General features: G+C 44.8%; 2 protein-coding genes across 2 annotated transcripts in view; one reads left to right on the top strand and one right to left on the bottom strand.

Moving 5' to 3' along the window:
• Window positions 1-6,751, top strand: part of LOC309326898 (T-cell-interacting, activating receptor on myeloid cells protein 1-like) — a gene marked incomplete at its 5' end in the record, with an annotated part of 24,114 nt that extends 17,363 nt beyond the window's left edge. The window contains one exon of the mRNA XM_081835928.1: window positions 6,522-6,751. The remainder of the gene's footprint in view (window positions 1-6,521) is intronic.
• FAM83E (family with sequence similarity 83 member E) lies at window positions 1,398-23,253 on the bottom strand. The gene is made up of 7 exons (XM_081836935.1): window positions 22,985-23,253; window positions 21,480-21,702; window positions 19,033-19,488; window positions 17,372-17,539; window positions 16,667-16,791; window positions 7,184-7,790; window positions 1,398-2,153 (listed from the first exon to the last, which is right to left on the bottom strand). The coding sequence occupies exons 3-7, from the start codon at window positions 19,483-19,485 to the stop codon at window positions 1,914-1,916; spliced, it is 1,593 nt and encodes a 530-aa protein (XP_081693061.1). The 5' UTR covers window positions 19,486-19,488; window positions 21,480-21,702; window positions 22,985-23,253; the 3' UTR covers window positions 1,398-1,913.

Below are 23,253 nucleotides of genomic sequence, written 5' to 3'. Positions count from 1 at the left end.
GGCTTTATCAAAAGGGTGGGGGAAGATAGTGTCTCTGATTAGTGATGCAGTCATAGGTACTAGCCAATAGATTTGTGCAGCCACAGTCTGAACTGCACTAAATACTCGAATTGGTGCAGTGATGGGATGGGGTAGACGTGTTGCATGATAAAATATCCTGCATCTTAAGTGCTGGAGAACTGCTTTCCCTTTGATGCAGACATTTCTTTGAAAGAAGGCTTCTGAAATCCTAGGACTGGGCCACACTGCCGCAAAAAATGTGGACTTGTACCTGCCTTTCTCCCCAATAATGGGAGGGGCATCCAGATGAGACCCTTCCCATCCCAGTGTTGTCTTAGAGGGGAGACAGGCAGGAAGGTTGTGTGTGTGTGTGTGTGTGTGTGTGTGTGTGTGTGTGTGTGTGTGTGTTCCTTGCAAAGTCCAAAACAGCCAGGATCGAAAAACCCTGCATTTAAAGGGGGACGGATGCAGGACAGCATCATGTGGGAGGCTCTCCATTAGTAGAGAGACGGGTGTAAGTCCAGTGTAAACAAACCCTGAGATTCTTATTGGCGTCTTGATTTCCTGACAAATATGAAGCTGGGGGTTCTACCTGCAGGATACAAGATCCAGGCCCTCAAAGGACTCGCCTGCCCTTAAAAGGGGCACAAGAGCGAATATTTTGCTGCCTCAAGCTGCTCTTCCACTATCAGCATAGACGAAGCAACTGGAGAATCTGCACCTTGCTGGAATTTTCCCTTCTCCACAACAACTGAAGAGATGAGAGCTCTCTTGAATCTGGATCCTAGCAACCATAATTCACTTCAATCCATGCTGATAAATTGTTCTATGATGCAACAGTATGTTATTTTTTCCCTTTGTCAATGAGTCTCAGGCATCTCTTCCCACTTGCTTTAGGACACTGCAGTGGCAGAACACTGGAGCCTTTGAACAAATGGGTAATAGTCACAGATGGACCGGCCTTCAATAAATCATCTGGGTTGTGTCTGTTCTCCCTTTTTGTAGCTTAGGTTCAAGCATGTATGAATCTCTTTCCAGTTCCCTCTTTTAATTTCCATTTCCTTTTTCTAGATCCAATGAGGGAGGGAAGGATTTCCTTGCCTTACTTTACTTTACAGAAGATGTCTTTTGCATGCTGTTTATCATCTGCCCTGGGTCAAAACCTCTGGGTGTGTATAAACCTTGGAACAGTCACTCTTCCTTTCTAAACTCTTCCCTTTACCAAACCAGTGGGGTTCAGTGCAATTAGTCTAACCTCTTAAACGTCAAAGCATTTTCTGCAGGCTGCTTTGATCTAGTGCCGAAATACTGTATTTTGATCATGGAAGGAGATTTTTTGTAATACAACCTAGTGTCTATGGTTCAATTTAAGAAAAAAAAAACCACAGCACGAACTGTTCTGTATGAATGTCTTCTATTTTTACAAACATTGATTTGAGGGCTGGAGAAATGTAATTCCAGATTCTGCTAGTATAACCGTTTATATATTCTTTAGTGTCTCAGTAGCTGCACCCAGCATCCCTTGAGCAGCTCATCAGTGTAAGTTTACAAACCTCCTGCTTGTTCCCAGTTCATCCTACACAAACTTGAATTGCTCTAGTGTAGTTGCATTGAAGGAAAAGTGTTTGGCTTCCCTCATTGGCAGATGAAACTTAAAATCTCACTAAAACATGCTTGTCACAGTTTAGGATCTCATTCTGCAGTTCACTGGGGTCAGTGTTCATCAGATAGAAAAGTCTCCCAGTATATTTTATTAAAAGCTAGAAACCAGTCTTACAGCCATCCCTGACTATTCTGTCCTGTCACATGAATAATCTCTCTGTAAACTGTTGTTCCTCTAGGAAATATTCCAGCCTGTTCCAGATTATCCTCTCAGTATTTTTTTTTCCTGCCTTGAGATTTTCAGAGAGGTTTCAGTATCGTAGCTGATGGCCGTACTGGAATTGTCCTGGGTGTGGCCAAGCCCGGGATAGACCTGTACTGGCAGGATTATGATACAGCTGTCCTTGTAGTCTTCCTAGAGGCAAGTAGCCAGAGGAAGGGGTCATACGCCCATGTGCCAGGTAAACGGGCATCCTTGGTTCTTCTGGGGCATAGCCAGTCCCTCGCTGTTTCATCAGCTCTCTTGCTGGTGTGTCCTGGTAACCCCATTTCTGTGGAAAGGTTGGAAAAAAACAACACCTCCGAATTAAGAACCAGTGTGATATGTGCACAAGCTCATGTACAAGTAAAATAGGCAGTACTTGCCATGCATTGTAGAACTCCTCTTCAGACATAGATTTCTAGTTCTTATTGTTAAGAGCACCTGGGTTTGCAACATGGCCTAGGTTCTTTCATGTTGTTCTCCACAACCTTCAAAAATATACTTGCTGGTACAAATGAAATGAACATCTTGGCAACCCACATGAATTACAACCAGGACTTACCAAGGAGTCCCTCCACCCCTGTATCTGTTCTGAACTATGTGAAATAGTAGAAAGATGCAGCTTCTGAGCATGTACAAAGTAATTTCTCCCACTACCACCTGCATCTACAGATCCTAAGTTGAGGGGCAGGGCTTCTGTTTCACCCTGTTTGGCTTCCAGGTATGGTTAAACCCTAACTCTTCTCTACTTAGAAATTTAATCACTGCCTATGAGAATCCTGAATTTGAGGCAGAGTTCTAACATTTATGGTGTTGATGTTCCTAGATTCCCTGTGGAGACTGCTAGGCACAATAGCTGCAGGAAAGAGGAAGCGAATTTGTGGTAGATGAGGAAGCTGTGGGGGAATGGGGAGGATAAATTTGTATTTTCAATATTGTTATGCTCCTTTCATGATTCTCTCTCCAAAGCATTTAATATTAAAGCTATTAAAGTTACAAGATGTAACATTATAAAAACATGATTTCAAACATACTACTGCACCTAAAAGAACTATATCTACAAGTAGTGTGAAGTTCAAGTGGAGGAGAGCAACTTCTTTTTTTCCTGACAAGGTGACTGTGCCTTAACAGTTCCTGGTACAAGGCATGGCGAAAGCCTTACCTGTTCAATGGCTGGCTGCCCTGCATAAAAACATTCAGGGTATAGGAGGGAGGAACCTAGCTGATAAGTACAGAGGGACCTTCATGCTTCTAAGGCTCGTCATTCTAGAGTTCTCCCTCCCTATCATAGGTGTAGCCTTGATCAATATTGACCGAAGGTGCTGTCTACAGCAGTTCACCCAAGCTCAAAGCCAAAGGAAGCAGAGTTTTCTATTAATCTAATTTGTCAAAAAACTCCAGAGGTAGGCCTAATGCTTCCTCGAATCTTCTGCTCTAGGACCTGCCTCCTGTCCTGTGCCCAGCTGTTGCTGGTGGCAACCAGGCACCCTATGAAAACAGGGACATAGGAGCTGAGGTCTGGGTACCACCAGCAGGGTCTGCTCAACACAATTTAGTACTCAAGGCAGAAAATGCCCATTACCCACTCTCATTATGGAGTATAATCTGTCATCCTATAATAACCAGGCATTTCCTTTTCAACAAGGTTTGTGGGTCAGATTAGTCTGCCTGCCACTCTTCCCTCTTTAACAGTACCAAGATGATATCTGCCACTTCTCTGGCCACCAGAAAGTGCTAAGAGCTAGTGTTTGGTCTGTGTGTGGGACTGAAATCTAAGGTTGCCATATTTTTAACAGGCCACGCATTGTTAAAGCTACGCCGCACCTTGTTTTTAACCACCTGTTGGCCAGCTGTTAAAGTCACGAATTCTGTCAAATAAAACAGCTGCCCTTCCCTGAGGCCTGGAATTGTGGTGCAGAGGTTGAGCCATGATTCCGGAAGGCCCCACTTTCAAATATGGCCTCATCAAGTGGCTCTGGCAAACCCCACTCAGCCCCACCCCAATCCCTGCAATCTAAGGATGCTACTGGCCCATCATTTCAGGGCCATTGCAATGATTACAAAAAATGTATGTGACATGCTAAGGACAAAGTCCCATCTCAGCCAGAGGCTTACAGCTAGGCCTTGGGGAAGTCATAACCTTTTAGGGCTGTTTTCAAGCACCCTGGCTCTGTCCTTACACAATCACCAAGTACCTACTGGGCCGCTGGCCTCTTCAGAAACTTGATTTTGGTTAGGAAGTAGGGACATGCATAATTTATTTTTCTGTGACAAAGTGTAACCTCAGGGGTGTTCTGACAACATGAAAATGCTCTCATGTAAGGGAATTGATATCCTCACTATCCTGTAAATGAAATGACTGGGTTTGCTTTGTTTTAAGGGAACAGTATTATTTATCATTTTTCAACCTTATTTGGTACCTTTAAATTTATATATTCAACACCCCTTTGTGATTGGAAATCAAAATATTGATCCTACCCAGCCATGGAAAGCTTTGTGGGGGGGGGAGGTTGCAGGGCGAGACAGAACAAGTTGGTTCCCACAGTAACCAGGACTCAAGATCAGGAACTGGTTTCTGTAGCAACTGGAATGTCTGAGGGAATGTTGAGTGCTGGAATTGATGGAGAACAAAACATCTGGAATTGATGGAGAACAAAAACTTTTTTTGTTTTAAAACCATCCAGACTTCATGGGGAAAACAGTGCTCGAGTCCCCAAAGTGACTAGAAGCGATCATCACGGCTTTTTCCAGGGCGTGGATTTACAGAAATGTACACTTTGACCTCCTGCAGCACAAAGCAGGATCAGAGAATATTGAATTCTTTTGTTCCCATGGAAACCTAAATTACTACCGAAATGTTGATTCGCGAGGGAGTCAGAGTTTAGACTGCACAGCAAAAGGAATGTCTTGAAAATCAAATGCGTTTTTTCTCACAGAAAGAAACACTGGGGAGGGAAAACCAAATCTCCCTCTGGAAATTGGTTCCTGCATCTTTCCACAGTGGCTGTTAACATGGGGGGCAGGTGTCTGGGTTTTGCTGTGTTGCCCCCAAGTGAAAGTCTTGTAGGCAGACCTGCAAGCATTTAATTGTCTGGTGCAGGTGGGGGTTGGAGAGACAAATGGGCAGGTAAGAGAAAGGTGCTTACTCCTCCCCCCACAACCCCTCCCCCAGGTTATTCTCCCCTCCCCACAGCTGCGTTTATCCCTGATCTTAGAACAGATCTGGAGAAAAAAGGAAGAGACTCAGGATAATCAACAAGGGGGGTGAGAGAGCTAAGTTCCCCTGGCACCGACCCCACCAAGTCTCTCCCCGAGAGACCCTCTGCCATGTAATGCTGCTGTAGGTGCAAACATGCATTTAGAGGGCCAGCTAGAACGAAGACCATAGCGGCCATTGTATGTACCGCCCTCTTGTTCCTGCTGCTGAGAGCCAGTCGCTAGCCAGGCTGGGTTCTGAACGGAATGTGAAGGTTACTCACAGTAAAAAGTCATGAAATGCATGTGGCAACAGAGAAGTTTGTTGCGACATCTAAAAATAGGTCTGCCGGAAAAAAGGATCTGGCTGAAATGGACTTGGGCTGCCGCCAGGCTCATTGCCCTCTTGTATTTTCCCCTTCTTGTCAAGCAACATGCAAGAGGGATCAAGCACCTGCCTAATTACTATGGCTTCTTACCCAGCTGCTTTAGGAGTAGATCTGCTTACAAGGAAGAGCTCCAGTCTCTTAATTTGAAAGACGGGGTGGGGGCAACTCAAGGCAGTCCCTTATTGAGTAGGCATGCAAGCCTACCAGTGTGGTATAGTGGTTAAAGTGTTGGACTAGGACCTGAGAGACTAGTGTGCAAATCCCTGCTTGGCTGTGGAACTCGCTTGGTTGACCCTGGGCTGGTCACTGCCTCTCAGCCTAACCTACCCTGTAGGGTTGTTGTGAGGATTAAGTGAGGAGGAGGAGAACCACATGCGTCGTCTTGATCTTTGAAAAAGAAGTGGGATATAAATGCAGTTTATAAACAATACCACTTGATGTGTTAGTCCGGGATACCTACTTGTGAGTCGCATGCCAGCCCTCTGTTTCAAGTGCCACATAGGCAAGGCAGATTTTTATTAGATGGTTGGGGTTGGGGGGGTTGGGGTGCAAAGCCTGTCCAGCCATCAAAAGGACAGGTGGTGGAGAACGTACAATACAACTGCAATAATACTGCGCTGTGGGGCCTTAAGCAATGACAGTGCCCACTATCAAATGTGGAGTACACTTCAGATATCTCTTGGGACACAGAACAGGAAAGATGGTGTAGATGAGAACTGGATGTACTGTGGGATGGAGACTGGGTTCTTAGGAAAGGAACTTGGAAATAATTGGTTTGGAGCATGAATGGGGCTGTGCATTGTTCCGTTTCTAAGATGAGAAGGCTCAAGTGTGGAAAGACTTGACCCCTAACCTTACACAAAGAAAGGCTGGCTGATGATATGCAATGATACAATAAACACACTCTGCACATGCCTAGAAACACCCTCTTCTTATTCAAGGGTTCCAGGATATACTTCTGGTGTTTTTATTTTAAGAGGGTTAAAGGATCCCAGGATCCTTTCCTCTAATGCACAGGACATCTACTTCCCAAAGAACCCTAATCTCCTGTCTTGTTTCTGTCTTGTATCCAGGGGAGAAATGGTGTGGTGAAGCAGACAGAGGATCAGACAGAGAGACCTGGCTTCAAATCCCCAGTCAGCTATGAGGCCCCTCTCACATGGCTGCAGTGCTCTGTTTTTAATGTTTGGTGCTTTATTATGTTTTATATATTCTGTAAGCTGCCCAGAGTGGCTGGGGAAACCTAGCCAGATGGGCAGGGTATAAATAATAAAATTGTTGTTGTTGTTACTTTAGAGACAAATGGGTGACCCTTTTCTGTGTATGAGAGGAAGGTTGTTGTTGTGTGTGAGTTGGGCTGATGCTGTAAGCTGGGAATACAGACAGAAGACTGCTCTGTGCTGGGCTTGGTTACCCTACTAACCTAAAGGAGAAGAAGGATCAGTTGGGGTGTGGGTTCTGCAAGCCCCTCCATCTTTTGCTCAGGTTGTATATATGTGTAAATAAAACCACATACCCCAAAGACACCATAGTCTCTCCCGACCTCCATTCCAAGGAAACTGAAGCCTGGGGAAAGCGCTTGGAGCCCGTGGAGTTTCTTGCCACTGGCCAATTGGGGTAATGTGTAACAGTATAATGGACAGCTTTATAGTATTGGCAGGGTTTCCCTCCCAAGATATGTGGCCACTCTAGAATGTACCGGGTCCTAGAGTTGGAAAATATAGGTGAGGCTTACCTTGGCTTCTTCTGCTGAGTCTATCCCATTCCACCCCCTTCCTGTTGTGCTGGTTCCAGAGATCTGGCTGAGGTCCCACAGGGACTTACTAGCACGAGCCCCTGTGGTCTTGGCTGCTGAACGCCGAGTCCGATGTACGCTCTTAAGTATATCGCTAAGAGCATTCTGCCCATCGGGGGATCCGTGCAGGCCTCCTCCTGAAAGGTCTGTGCCACGCCATGCTGCCAGTTTGTTTCGAATAGACACCTCTGGAGGTGGAGTGGGTAGCACAGGGTCTTCTGCCGTAGCAGGGGAGGCCAATACTAACTCCCACTCTCCAGCATGGCTCTTGGCCACGGGTTGAGGGGCCACGGAGCGTCGCTCTGCAATGCGGTTGGACAGCTGCACCCCATCCAGGACGCTGACGTACGGAGTGATATCTGGCCCATTGGTACTTGGTAATGGAGCCAGGCTGGAAGCAGGCTGGAGTCTAGGTGAAATTTCTAGGGCTGGCAGGGGACACGAGGCAGCATATAAGATGCGGAACTCCCGGTCAAATGCCCCTGTCACTTCTCCTGTAAGCTGAGTGACCAGCTGGCGGTTCAAGCGAGCATCTGTCCACGTGAAGCTGTTGAGAAGAAAGGGGTTGGGGGGGGGGAGATAGGAAAGGGGTTTTAGCCATGGATCATGTGCAGTGTTAGAAACTGAGATATAGAAGCCTGGAGCTAAATGGCCCCTTAAAACTAGGTTATGGGCACAACAACGAAATGTCTAGGCGCGCTTTTTTATAGCAAGAATACAAAGCTGAAAATGAATGAACTGCAGCTAAAATATTATGTTCATTTTTCACATGCTCCAGTCCTTCCCCTGCCCACCCCCTAATATTCTTAAGAGGGTCTTTTCTCCAGTCTTCAGAGAGTAGCTGGAAGTGGAGAGGCAGAAAAAGGTCTTCCTTTCCTTCCACCTGGCAGTTTCAGTCTGAAATTTTAGGCGCAGTACTGCGCCCAGAACTCAGAAACTGCTCGTGCTAATGAAATTCCCTGCCACAAAATGCACCTAGAACAACGGGAGTTTCGAACACTGATCATGTACATTTTGGGCAACTACTGTCTCTTTGTGTGGAATCATGAATATAAGAAAATCCAAAAAGCTGAGATTCCAATGACACAATAATGGACAAGCCATGCTTACTTTGTATCCATGTGGAGCTCAACAAGGACATTTCTAGGTCCTTGAAAGACCTGGGAAACAGGTCTCTGATGCAAATTTGTGTATGCTGATTTATATATGGTAATTTAGGCTGTCTTTCAGAGGGAGAAAAACAAGCTCTGGCTGTCTGAGCTATGAGCTAGCAACAGGATTTTCTGACCTCGTGTGCACTGAATGCTTGGCCTCACCTGCAATCGATTGGCAAGAAGGTTGCTTCTCTGTGTACTGCAGCTAAAATGAATGACCCTGGGCAAATCAAGAGGGCAGGTAGAATGGCAGGTAGAAAGGGGAAATGGGGAGGAAAGCCAGACCTCAGCACAAGAGACTTGCGGCTTGGACAGACCCCCGGGGCCATTGTATAACAATGCTATTTGAGCTCAGTCTGGAAGCTAGGGTGGCTCTGTGTCCTGCTGTGTACAGAGGCAAGACCTCTGCTTGAAGTGCTGTCTGATGTAAGTCTGGTTTAAGGAGAAAGAACCCTAAGAAGGGAGAGCAGGAGGGGCCTTGAAGTCTTTCATCCACAGTTTTAGCAACCCTGCTCAGTCGTCCCTACTACTGTACAAGGAGATGTGTTGTACAGTGGTACCTTGGTTTAAGAACAGCATAGTTTATGAACAACTCGGATTAAGAATGCTGCAAATCAAGAAGTAGGTGTTTTAGTTTGTGAATTTCAACTTGAAAGCAGAACATGCTCCGCTTCCTGTTGAGTGTGTTCCATTTGTAAATTGGGTCCCCTACTGCTATGGAAAGCACGCCTTGGTTTAAGAATGCTTTAAGAACGGACTTCCGGAATGGATTAAGTTCATAAACCAAGATACCACTGTATTTTTGTCTTAATTACAGTAATTATTTCTAAATTTGCCTCTAAACTTATACATTTGCATATGATATGCTTTCTTTTTTAGGGTTGCATTTTCTCTCTTTGGGGGGACATGTGTGACCAAACTAGAGGTGCCCTAAGGGCATATCTACATCTCAGGATTTCTCAGTTTCATGCCAGTTTAACTCTCATCGCTTACCCCACAGAATTCTGGGTATTGTAGTTTGAAGGTGCTGAAAATCTCCACCCCACCCCCCAATGCCTTACAGTTCCTCAAGGAGAACTAATGACTGTTCAGCCAGTTGAAGTTTGTAGTGAAGATAATCTGGATGTTGGCCACTTTTATATGTGGGGCAAACAGATCAATGGGCAGGGCTATTGGATACTGTAGCATGCTTAAAAAACCCCTGTAGAAAGTACAGAGGCCAATTATTTTACTGTGTTCCATTCAGCCAGCTAGGAATGTGTGGTACTAGGATGTTGGCGAAAGTTGCCTGATCATCTGACTGGATTCAAGAGGTGCTTGACTTCGCACATGCTTGTCATCGCCCTGTAGCAAATTTATGAAGCGAAAGGCCTTTTGTATCTAGGCCCAGAACACTTGTAAGGGATAGGAAGATGCTAGCACCACTCTAACTTATAATGTGAGAAAACAGTTTCTGGACTGTACCAGCTACCTCAGAACTGAAAGCTCTTTATATATATATATAAAATAAAACAACAACAGGACATGGAAAGTAGATGTCAGGGAGAAGGGTTGCAGCCTCTCTTTCCTGACATGCTGGTTTTCTACAGAGAGATATTTTAGCATTCAAACATGTTCCGCACCCCAACTCAACTGTGGTCTGTAATGGTTTCAGTAACACTGTTTAGGAGGCAAAATGCTTCTAAAGTATTGTGACAACATACATAGAAATTCCTCATTTTATCTTCAAAACAACCTGTGAGGTAGATTAGGGCTTAGGTATCAGCCTGCCAAGCCATGAGCTTCATGGCCAAATGGGAATATCTTAGACATGTTTTCCCCACATCCAAACCCAGCGTTCCAGCCATGACACTGCATTGATTTTGCTATACCGAACCTCAGTGCTACAAAGAGCTATAGCTAGCAATAAAGAGATTAGAAAAAAGATGGTTAGAAATGAGAAGTTAGAAAAAGAGAGGTTAGGAAAAGGTAACTAAGAGGAACATAGCAGAGATTTACAAAATTATGTATAGTGTGGGTAAGAATTTTTCTCCCTCTCTCGTGATGCTAGGACTCAGTCATCCAGTGAAATGAATGAGAAGTAGATTCAAGACAGACAGGCATAAGTATGCACAATTAATTTGTAGAATTCAGTGCCATAGCGTGCGGTGATGGCTATTAGCTCAGATGGCTTTAAAACAAAGCACAGTCCTATGGCCCTCCAGATATTGTTGGACTCAAAGTCCCATCAGCCTCAGCCCAAATGGCCAGTGGTCCAGGATGATGGGAACATAGAATGGGACAATGGCCCATCTGGTCCAGCATCCAGTTCTCACTGTGGCCTCCCAAAAAATCCAGGAATCATAGTCCAGCAACAGTTTGGAAGGTCACTTCTTCTTCCCCACTCTGCATTTGATAAATTCATGGAGAAAAAGTCTACCAGAATTATTAGCAGCCATAGCTGAATAGAACCTCAGTGTTCAGAGGAAGTAGGGCTTTCAATCTGCTTGGGGAGAAACAGGTGAGGGCTGTAGCCTTCATAATGGGTTGTCAGGCTTCCCAGAAGGGTTTGACTTTTTTTTTAAAATAATATTTATTCAAAGTTTTGAAAATTACAAAAAGAAAAAAGAAGAATAGAAAAGGCAGAAAAAATACAATAATTTAAAAAATAAAAAGAACAAATTAAACCTTTACATAGCTTTCTTCCTTTACTTATTTCCTTGACCTCCTCACACCTCCCATTTTTGTATTCTAGTTCAAATTGTTATTTCAGCAAATCCTTCCAACCTTGTTTTTATCTTAATAATTTGTTTTAATATACTGTAATTTTACGTTCTCTCTTTCATCAATTCATCAAACCCAGAAGGGTTTGACTTGCCACTGTGGGAAATGGGATGTGAGATCAGACACACCTTTAGTCTGATCCGGGAAGGCTTGTCTTTGGTCCTTAGGAAGGATTAACTAAAAACCAACCACACATCTCATTGTTTATCCAACTCATTGTTAAACTGCCCATGAAATGGGGTGGGGACTCTGCACCTTTTCTGTGTAACTTGATCCTGGCCTTTCACACTTATCTTCGCATCTCAATTAATTTCCCAAAGGGTGTATTGTGTGTGGTGCTCCCTGATGCATGCCTAAGACTTTATCTTCAATTATGAGGTGCTAGTGTGGAGTGGACCCATGTGAGTGACAGGCGCCAACTTAAAATGCAGTTGTGTGTTTTCTTAGTATGATCCAGTTGTGCCCAGAGATTGAAGGAAATTACCTTCAGCACAGGTAAAATTTTGGACAAGAAAAGTAAATTTATCAGAAACAGCAAGCAGAAGTCCTGTTTGGCCAGCTTCAGTATATCTGTTTGAAGAACCAGGTAGCAAGCGATAGAAAAGTCTTGTGCCTGAAATGTTGTAAAGCAGCTGAGCTGGATGAACCAATGGGCTGGATGAACCAATGGGCTGGAAGGCAAGCTTTTCCATTCATTGTCGTCTCTGCTTCTTAATGTCATTGTCCGTTTTGCCATTTCAGCATATTCCATTAATTTAACTTGCCAATCTTCTTTAGTTTATTGCATATATACAGAAGCATTGTACACAGGTTAATGCATTAGCAGGATTTAAAAAGTACTTGTAATTTTACAGTGAATGGATAATAGTGATTTAGATATGCTATAATTTAATAATGGACATGCAGCATGTTGACAAATAAGGGACTAGAGGGAAGTCAATTTGTTTTTCTTTGTTTTTGTATTGTTGGGGGGGTTGTTATTTTTGGAAAACCAATAAAATATTATTTTAAAAAGGCAAGCTTTTCACTGTTATCTTGCCATCTGCTCACATAAGAATTAGAGTTGCACACATGTATGTCTCCTGAGAGACCCTGCCCCATGTGGTACTCAAATCCCATGTATTCTAAAAAGCAAGGGACTTCCTCCTTCTTTTGAGATGCGCAGACCTCAATCAGACCCTCATGGAAGGCTGCATACAAAGAGGTTCAGGGTGCAAAACTGAACCCAGGGAGGAAGAAGCGTGCAGCTGGTAGGACAGAGGATAAATCCACCAAGCCAAACTCTGGGAGGCAGAGAATTAGGATTATATTGCAGGCTGCGTGATTCATTGCCATCAAAAAGCGACGAGGAGAAATTGTGCCTGAACTTGGGAGACTGCAGAGGTGGCATCGTTCCACACAGCAATCTGCTGCAGCCACCACAGGGAACAAACTGTGATGTCTTAATGGACACAGAGGACTGAGCCATAAACATGGCATCTACATGTTCAGGATGGATTGTGCTGTGCTAGAGAATTCTCGGGTAACTCTTTTTGGCATCCCAATAGTGCTGCTGAATTATTAGTGTAAGGGAGCAGCGTGAGATACGCCATTATTTTTCACACAACTGCCTAGATGCAGCCATTTCTGAGTTGGGACGCACCATCATACCACAGGCACAAGGACTCAAGATTCAAAAGTGTGTGAAGGATTTTATTGCTTGCAAAGTCAGAGGAGACCCAGCACAACAATGGCGGGGAGGGCAAGCTGGAGCAAAAGAGGAGGGGCTTTCAGGAACTGAGCTGCATTGCACAAATTCCCCTGGCAGCAGTTGGTGACCAAACTGTAGGTTACCCCCATGTGGGCAACAGGTTGCTCTTTGCCACAGTTGATGGAGCGAGTACAACCCTTGTTTTGGATCATTGATACCCCCAAAGCAGCTCCTTGACCCACAAAGCAGTCTTCATCTTCGGCACAACTCATCTTGGTGCCTGGGCATTTGGCTGAGGCAGTGATGTCACAAAAGTAGCATTCCTTGGAAAATATGGAGGGCAGCACACAGACCAGAAGATATACAAGGCCCAGGTGCACAGGATGCTTCATCACTTGCCGCTTGAGAATAGGAGAGTTATTTCCTAAGTAACAGAATTGAAGATGCTCGTGACTTTCTAAAATCCTCTCCTCCACCAGCTGTTTTATTTTATTTCTCCACCTCTCTTTTTTGTGGCTTCAGAGAATTTAGAAGTAGAGTTGTCTTGTTTTTCAAGCCCTGTTTTCCAGTAAAATGAATCGTCTTGATTTCCTGGTCCCAGAAAAGAAAAAAATTCTCAGCTGGTGGCTGCAGGTTTTCTGAAACGCAGAAACTTGTTTTTTCAACAGGTTGGATCCCAGCTTTCTCTTCTTTCAAAGGAAGCTCTTAACCCAGGTTTCCTCTACCATGTGGTTTTCAAAAACCAATAGTACTACTACCCAGCTTTACTTTATTCATCACTAAACCAGATTCCTTACATTTTGTAGATCTGGCTTTTCTTCAGATACAGGAATCTTACACAGAGGAAGAGGAAGCTTACTTAGCTTTGGAAATGAGCTACAATGTCAGATCAGTCTGTGCTTCCCAAATAGCAGCTTTCTTTCCAGGAGCAAATCACAGAAACAGCTTTAGATCTCCTAGTTCCAGAAATGTAAGTCCTCACTGATGAACGCATAACTCAAAAGTCCTTATGACTGTCTGGCCTCCAGTGGATATACTCCATGCCCTGCAGCTTCACAACAAATATTTTGCTTGATCTGCATAGGATTCCCAGAAAGTCAGTGTCAGATGGGGGGTTTTTTTGAGCTTCAGTAACTCAGTACACAAATCTCCAAAACCAGGTCCTCACTCTTGTGTTTCTCTGTCTACGAAGCACGTGGTACCAATAAATCACCAGCCCTGCAACTCTGACCCACTCAAGGGATAGAATGAACGTTGGGCATCAGCCTAGCAGAATTTGATGGCTGCTTAAGCAACAGCATCACAATGGATGCCAAAAGCTCATTGGCAGATTCCATGGAGGACTTCCAGTTTAAGCCTCTTGAGGTCATAGGTGGTGACATCACTTTGATGACGTTACAGAAGGAAGGAGAACAACACATTGCGGAAGTATCACCATACATGGAAGACCAGGCAGCGGTGTAGGGCAAGTGTGGTACTGCTTCACCAACTTCAGCCTCCCCCTCAGCCAGTTCCCCGCTTTCTGCCTGCCTATATACAACAACCCCAGATGTTGGTCCTGACTGTCAGCTTCCTTCTCTTTAGTAAAAGGTAAAGGGACCCCTGACCATTAGGTCCATTTGTGACCAACTCTCGGGTTGCGGCGCTCATCTCGCTTTACTGGCTCCCTTTTACTGGCCAAGGGAGCCGGCGTACAGCTTCCAGGTCATGTGGCCAGCATGACTAAGCCGCTTCTGGCGAACCAGAGCGGTACGTATTTAACTACTTGCACTTTGTCATGCTTTGGAACTGCTAGGTTGGCAGGAGCAATGGGAGCTCACCCCATCGCGGGGATTCAAACCGCCAACCTTCTGATCAGCAAGTCCTAGGCTCTGTGGTTTAACCCACAGCGCCACCCACATCCCACCCTCCTCCTCTTTAGTTTTACCTAAATTCAGCAAAGCTAGAATCATTTTGCTCTGCTGCCACCTGCTGCTGGCCTCCTTGCCTTCTGCGCAACCAGCTCCAATGGGCAGCAGCCACCACTGTGTCCTTGAGAAATGAGATACAGTGACTTAATTCCTGGGCTCTTAGGGCTCTTAAGCACCATCTGTGGTTTAGAGCTGAGTGGAATGTGGAAGAAACTAGGAAATGAATCAGTTTCTGCTGAAACTAAAGATTGAACTATGGCTGAGTTGTCACTCTCTAGGAAATCTGCTAATGGATGCCAGCAAGTCCTGGAACCAATTAGGAAGGAGTCCTGTCAAGTAATAATCCCAAATCCCTGGCCCAAATCCAGCTGAATTTCAGCACCGTCACAGGCTCTCTCTGATGACAACTGAGAACTAAAGCAGAAAAGGCCGTATTTCCAGTCACATCAAAACAAATACTAAAGTTTCACTGAAACAAACAATAAATCATATGATGTAATTTGAAGTCCCTGAGAGAAGGACGCTTTGTCGGTGGCAGGTATTTCGTGCCCCAAGACATGCATCAACCCCTCATGTGGGAGGTTGTAGTCACAGAGATCCATCTCCTATATGGGATGCCATCTTTTCTGCCATGCAAAGAGAGGCTCTTTAACACATTAAACATGTGTATGACAGGCAGAAACGGAACAGAGGCAGCGTTCCCCAGCAGTGTGCTGTCAAAAAGCATCGCTTGTTGTATTCTTGCCTGTCATGTGGCTCGTTAAAGACACAGAGGCTGCCTCTACAAAAGGTGGTAACTCTAGTTTTCTACCGAGTTTGGCAGTCTTCACTGTGAGTAATTATAGGGGGATCAGGAGCTGAGTATGTAGCATGAAAATAGAATGAGATGCAATTATTCCAGGAAAGAAATGGGGGAGGGTGCAACATCCATGCCAGCTCCAGATTTTAAGGGCCCATGGACAAGATGTACTCTGTGGGTCCCCTTAACTTGAAAGAGGCAAAGTGTGGAAGCCAAAACATGGTCTCAGGCAGCTTCCAATCTTGGAGTAATACACTCAGAGCAGGCGTAGGAAACCTTTGGCCCTCCACATACAACTCCCATCAGCCTTAGCAAGCATAACCAATGGAGCAGTAGTTCAGGAACTTCTGGAGGGTCAAAGGTTCCTCACTCCAGAGGCATGATGGGGACACTTTCTCCAGTGCAGCCACTAAGGCCAAACCACCAGGCGTAGGTGCAGGACCTTGTAGCCCCTTCCCTTTCCCAAGCAACAGTGCCAAAATAGCCTTCAGTCCCCTCCATGCATTTTCTATAGCAGGCTCACTTCTGCAAATGGAGCAAAGCTCAGAACAGCTGCAGCTGCCAACTTTAGCTTCTCAGAGTGGGGATGGGTGAATCTGTCAGCCTCTTAGTTTACAACAGTTTATTATGTTTATGTTTATTAAAGTCCTTATGAAGATTCATTAGAATTTAAATGCAAATTTATCTCAATATACACATTTTTGTATGCAATTTTGCCTGATGTACACATTTTTGCAAAAAAGTTTTGCCTAATGTAATGCATTTTTATATCTTATTTCCCCAAACGCCTGCATTTATCTACACACTTTGCAGTACAATGTGCAATTTTTGTATACGTTACTGTCTGGAGAAAATTCAGAGGAGTGTGAATTTTGAAGGCTGCCTGTGTTTTGGTAAGGGCAAATTAGGTAAGTTTGACTTTCAATGCAAACTGAATCAAATTCCCTCCCCCATCCCTTCTCCAAAGTGCCTCAGAGTCCCACATGGGTCCAGAGGCACCCTGAGTATCAAAGAGTGCAGGTGTGACTCTTTAAAGCTTTGCTCCATTTGCAGCAGCTCACGCACTGCAAAAATGCTCTTTAAGAAGAGGTAAGGATAACTCCTTACCTGTAGCTGCCAGTGATCACGACTTCCCCATCAACCAGGACAAATTTCTCCTTCACGGTCCCTGTGACCTGCTTCTGTTGTCTGCTTTGAAAAGTGCAACCCCGGATGACTCGGACTCTCAGATTCTAAAAAGGGGTTGAACAATTATATAGAAACAGCCACTACATTTTCCCTGCACTTCATTGTTCAGTCGTGTCCGACTCTTCGTGACCCCATGGACCAGAGCACGCCAGGCACCCCTATCTTCCACTGTTTTCCTGCACTACTTCTGGGCAAAAGGAATGCTTGCATCCCACTTACAAAAACCCAACTTGAGTAAGGAACTGGTCCTAGAATTCCCCCCAAACCAATTAAAAAATACCTGCTTTGCTGCTGCTGCTTCTTTTGAGGCTGCAATCCTGTACCCAGTTACCTAAGAGTAAGCCCCATTGAATTCTGCGTGTCTCACTTCTGAGTAGACTATACAGGTTTGCACTGTGTATCTAAATAATAATAATAAAGGCGGTATCCCTTCTGATGCACCTCCTTGGGGACCTCATTCCAAAGGCACCACAAACCAACCTTTGCCCCTATTATTTTAGCAAAGTCGGCTAGTGATTCCTTGTTTTTGGGAAAGCACAGGAGATGAGAGTCAACTGAGATGCAGCTGCCTCTGCCTCTGGGGGTGGAGAGACCTGCACAGAACCAAAGCCCTCCCCATCTCACCTCTGTGTGACGGACATTAAGGCACGTTTTCTCAGCCATGGTGAGGAAGGAGGCAAGATGCTCTCTGCTGAGAATGATGTAGACGGGGACTCGGCGCCTGAGCGCTGCATCATACAGATCTAAGAGGATGTCGGGGTCCGTGAAAACATCCATGACAATGGCAATCACCTGGAGGACAAACGGTTTGGCTTGTGGGATATATAACTAGACAGAAGTCATGCAATTTTGCTTTCAGAATTAAATATCCCCAAATCAACAGTGATGAAGAGCCAAGTCAGGTGTGTGCATTGTATACACAGTGACTCGATTTGCATCCTTACTGTTGAATGAGCAAATATATCGCTGGCTTTTGTTCTGAGTCTTCCCCCTCCCTCGTGAGCCTCCCTTCTGGTTGCTTACTGAATAAGGAAATTTGAGATTTCTTTCCAAGACGGGCTTACAAAGAAAATGATTAATTCAAGCATCTGGAATGCCAGTTATGTCCATTTATAGTGGTGTTGCAACCCTTAAGTGATTGATCGATCAGATGCATTTATTTAAAAAGCATTCCCCTCTTCACTCTCACACAGGAGAGAATATCTCTTTTAAGATGGTGCCTGCTGCAACATATATGTACATTGCCTAAAGCAGTGTTGGGGAATCTGGCCCTGCAGGTGTTTTTTGACTCCAGCTTCCATCAGCCCAAGTCAACATGGCTAATGACCAGGGCTGATGGGAGTTGTGGTCCATTACCATCTGGAGGTCAACAGGTTCCCCATCTTGAATCTAAAAACAAAAATATAATTTCTTTCATTAAACTGCCATTTTAACCTTGTATAGATTTTATTTTTGTATTTAATTTAATGAGATTTCTTAATTTGGGTGGTAGTATGTTGGTACTGACATTGATGCTGTGTGTGTGTGTGTGTGTGTGTGTGTGTGTGCAGCTGGAAAGCAATACTTAGACGTGATTATAATACTAACATGGACTGCATGTTTGCTTCTGACCTCTGTCCTATTTGCTGAACCTGTAAATCTGTAAATACACCAGTACAGAGCACCATAAATCTCCCATCCTCTCACTTCCAAGGAAATTGATTAGGGTAAAAATGCTCTGAATTTCCCTCCACTTTGTGAAGGGGGAACACAAACATAGGAATGATGACAATAAATAAATAAACCCCTGCACAGACAAAAATGGCTCTCAGCATGCTTTGAGGAAACTCTCTAGAGGTGGAGTGGAGTGGAATTTAGAGCAAAATCATGTATGTGTCTGTTTGGAAAGTAACTTTACCAAGTTCAGTGCTGCTTACTCCCAGGTTAGTGATTATAGGATCACAGTCTGCATCTGCTCAACTGAGCTGCAGCAGAAAAGTTCTCCCAAGTGGTGGTGTTTTAATTTCATTTCCCAGAGATAGAGCTTCCTTGAAGCACACTGAGAATCAATACTATTTGTGCCACTGTTTTTGATCCTTTTTTACTGTGGATCACATATCACACTCACAAGATAGGGGGGCAGTTTTGAGAGAGATGAGAGATAAAAAGAGAAAGAAAGCGGGGGTTGTTGTGAAGTACGGTAATTATGTGGAAATGTATGTTTTAGAAATGCACCTTTGGCTAATGTGGCTATTCTCCTCCATATCCACAACATCTAGAAGGATGCTGCTACCTTTCCTCAGTACCTTGTTGGCTTGCTGGATGTATCTTCGCACCAGCTCCTTGATGTGGGGCGCTCCCTCTCCTGGTGGGTGGGTATAGACCTCCACACGGGTAATCCCTTTCCAAACGCTGTTCTCCGGCCACCCTAGCTCCAGCTCTGGAGTAGGCTCGTCCGAACGTCCAGGCCAGTAGCTGAGACTTGATCCCTTGCCCCCGTGGCCGCCATTGCCAGTTCCACCTGGCGAGGGAGCCCGCGAGTCTTCTGCAGCTGCCTTCAGTTCCTGCAGCTCTCCATCTGACAGAAAGGGGCGCAGCTTTTCCTGGGAGACGCACTCCTTAAACGCCTCTTCGCCTTTAGCGAGCAGCGCTTCGAGAGCTACCCGCTGACCCTCACAATAATAAAATTCAGGGTTCGATTCCGTTACTTTAGCATACGGCTCTTCGCTCTCCAAGCAGAGGACCTGGGAACCTGCCATGGCCTTTGGGGAAAGGGCATTCAATTATACAGTACCCACAACTCTACCCTGTAACCAGAGCGGGCCTTTCCAAACCCTCTGGGTAAGCAGCCATATAATCTTGCATCCTTAACCTAAAATTCTTCCGTCATGTCGAAAAAGAAAAAGCGTGCCCTGTTCCTGCCTCTTTAACAGAACTTCTGTGTGTGGATTTTAGCCTCTGCAGCTGTTGAGGGCATAGAAATAAGAATGATCATTGTTCATGGGACAGCCCCAGTGGCTAGTTCAACCATAACTTTCACCGTTTTCAGGTGACCTAAGCACCTTAGTTTCACTTTCTAAACCCTGATGGCACACTGGATTATTCTAATGCTGGATACCAGGACTCAGGACCTCCTTCCACCCCTTGTTCAGATAAGCCTAACGTTGACACTGCATCTCAGTTTACCACATCCATAACTCCTTATCACCTGCTCTCTATTTACATTCATGGGAACTATCCAAAGGTATGAGTAATGGTAGTTATCCTGGTAATCACTGCTCAAAAAATATGTCCGGGGGTGGATGGAGAACAGCCGTAAAATACAAAACAAATGCCCAAAGTACCAGTTGTACTAACCAGTGCTAGAGCTGGTGGCCACACAACTGTTTGCCTGTTACTCTAGCATCCCCTTGAATCATAATTCAAGGTTGTGCCACCTTTACACAGGACACAGGACATTTACAAACAAAAATAATCTACTAGAGCTGTCACCCACTTCAGTTTGTGAATTGTCTTCATTCCCACTGGTGAAAATTATGGGAAATTCATTTGAAACTAAGAGCCTATGGAACAAATCTCTAGTTGGGCTATCAGCTCTCTTGTATGCAACTGGACTCTGCAATCTTTATGGGGGATGACGAGATTAGCAGAATGTGGGGCAGGAGGAAACTCTTGCTTAGTAGGCAAAGACTAAAGGGAACCAGCAAGCTGTGTGACACTTGGGTGGGCAGGGAGGTCTAGAAGGTTAGAACAGTGAGAATAATACAAGCTGGGCTCTCTGACTGCGGGTTGAGCCTATTGGGTTTAAAAAACAGCATCCAAGAGCATAAATCTCCTAGGTTCTCTTGTTGAGTTTGTGAAACTGTGCATCAACCGGCATATTATCATCTTGTCTTGCCAGGTAACCTTTCAAGGCACATCTCGAGAACAGTAGTTCTTGCTCTGACGTCTTCTGCCAGTCTGTGCAATCCTCTTTTTTGCAGCTTCAGATGATTTTTTTTTTTTTACAAAAAGGAAATACACCTCCTACACATTCACAAAGCCAAAACCTTCTTCCCAGAAGTTCATTTGGAAAAACCACTACTTGTCCTTCCACTTGCAGACACTTTCCCACACTTGCAGAAAATGGCTGTGTGAGAGTGTAGAAACATCTCAAAATGATTAATCAAAGAGTTCCAACTTTCCTAGATCCAGTTGTTTCTGGTGAGAAGTTTCGTCTTCTGTTACGGGCCAAAAGTCAGAAGTTATCCTCACCTAGGCAATGAGAATATTCTGCACCAGTTATCTGCTAGGATGATGGCTATTTTCTGTGAATAAACAACTGGGAAATGTCTCTGGCTTTATTACTTTCCTTAAGTGATTGAGCAGTGGGAAGTACTTGGCTAAAGCAAATAATGTGTCAGCTTTGAGGGTCTAGGTCACCCCAAAGGTAGAAATTCCCACAGTCCTTGGTCAATGGCAGTCTGTCAGTTCCTGGAACAAGTGCCTTAAGCAGACCCAATGAATGAAGAAGAAATTAAAATCCCATGCTGGCCAGACTCTCCAGCCAATCAACCAGTGAAATAATATTCTGTTCTTAGCCTATGAGGATGAAGAGTGCATCCCTGCTGACTGGTGAATTAGCATTATGAAATCTTTCCTCCTTTTATCCAAGGAAGAGTTTAAGGTTGCCGATTCTTCTTAGCCAATCAGCTTTCGAGATTAAGCACTGGGATTTTCATCCAATGAACAGGAGCACGTGTCCTCTTTTTACCTGCTCAGCTTCTTAGATCTCAGCCATTCAGATGTGTGACAGGTTCACAACTGTACAGGTACATATCTTCTGCAGGCTGATTTTCCTGTTATGCAGTGGGTGGGAATTGCTTTCCCAGGGAGGTGACGAGGAAGCCACCAGTTTAAAGAAGGGTGTCCTTTCACACCTGCAGGTGCATCTCCTCGGTTGAATTGGGGGCCATCCCTTTGTACAGCCACAGTTCCTAAAGCATACAAGAAGAGTGGAGGAATAGTATAATGAGATTGTTCTGCTCGTGTTTCTCCAGAAGAGTGAAGGAAATAGTACTTTACAAGGTTGTGGTGGACTTCCTTGAGAAAACAGCCACTCCTGTTTCACTGCCTGTCCAACCCAAGCCTGCCAGGTACATTAGGTGCCACACAGGAAATTGCAGATAAGATTATATTACGTTGTTTATTTAGAACCCCACCTTTATGGTGAGTTAGAGGGCTATATAGAAACCAAAGGAAGCAGAGACTCTTGGGTCCTCTACAAAGAGAGGAGGGTGTAACATACAGTGCGGTGGTTAGACTGCTGGGCTACGATCTGGAAGGCCAGGGTTCAAATGCCCACTCAGCCATGAAACTCAGTGGCTGACATGGGGCCAGCCACCATCTCTCAGCTTCTCCTACCTCACAGGGTTGTTGGGAGGGTGAAATTAGGTTGGGGAGAACTTGGCACACCACTTTTTAGCTCCTTGGAGGAAAGTTGTGATATGAAAGCAATGATAAAATAAATATTAATTAAGGAGCCGTAAGTCAGGATGATTTTTTTTTTTTAATTGTAAGGCCATCAAACCATCCTGGAGTCATGTTCCCATGCCACCCATTCATTTCCAGAGAAAATCCTGGACTATGTCCACCCGCTTTAGAGACGCCACACTTTTCAGTCAGGAGTTTTCTCATAATCTGTCTCTAAATGTCTGTGACAGGAACTGATGCAGCGATAGGGAAAGTTTGCCCAACCTGTTGAATTTCTGCCAGCTTTAAAAGCACAAGAGCCACCCAAGCAAATGGGGAAAGGCAGGGAGGGGGAAAGCTGTGATTCTAATCCATTAAAAAGCCTCCCCCTAGGGTGATGGATTATAAGAAGATGTAGCATAGATGCCTTTTACAATTGCAGAGAAGGCCAGCAACACAACAACTTATGTCTCTGACACAGCTATTAAAGGTACAGGGTCCCCTACCTATTTTACAACTGGGTCACATCACTTTCCTCTCCAGCAGCCTGTATTCTTCCATCCTTCGTTCCTCTCCTTAACTCTGTAGGACTCAAACCTCCCTTCTCCACAAACGCATGAGACCTAACTTAATAGCTGCTCCCCCAAGTTGCTTAGGTGTTGTTGTTTTTCGCCTTTACCAACACAGCAGGCACCAGCTCCTTTCCGAAGGAGTAACAAGCAAAAACCTCATGCTCTCCACCCACCCTTTCTTCTAGGAGACCTCGCTAAACTATCCAGTTCATTCTTCCTTTTTCACACCGCATACCTGCTTGCTTAGGAGTTCCGGGTGTATATCCTCTTTTAAGTCCCCTGTTTATTGCTCTTCCTCATGAGATACTGTATCCAGGACTGTGCTCAGAGGGGAGCCATGGAATGCCCAACACACACACACACTCTCTGTCCACACCGACTTATGGAGTTGTCTTCAGCAGCTTCCCTTCCTGCGCTTGTTGCCAGGTGGAGAGTAGAAGCAGCTCACCGATCCCGGAAGCCCAGGGATTGATTATTTGCAAAGCACCTGTTAGGAGTCTGGCT

This window comes from Podarcis erhardii (genome assembly GCF_964252035.2).
Source record: "Podarcis erhardii genome assembly, chromosome: 13".
NCBI classification, from domain to species: Eukaryota; Metazoa; Chordata; class Lepidosauria; order Squamata; family Lacertidae; genus Podarcis; species Podarcis erhardii.
Note: the sequence above shows the minus strand (reverse complement) of the source record. Positions and strands in the feature narration are given on the sequence as shown.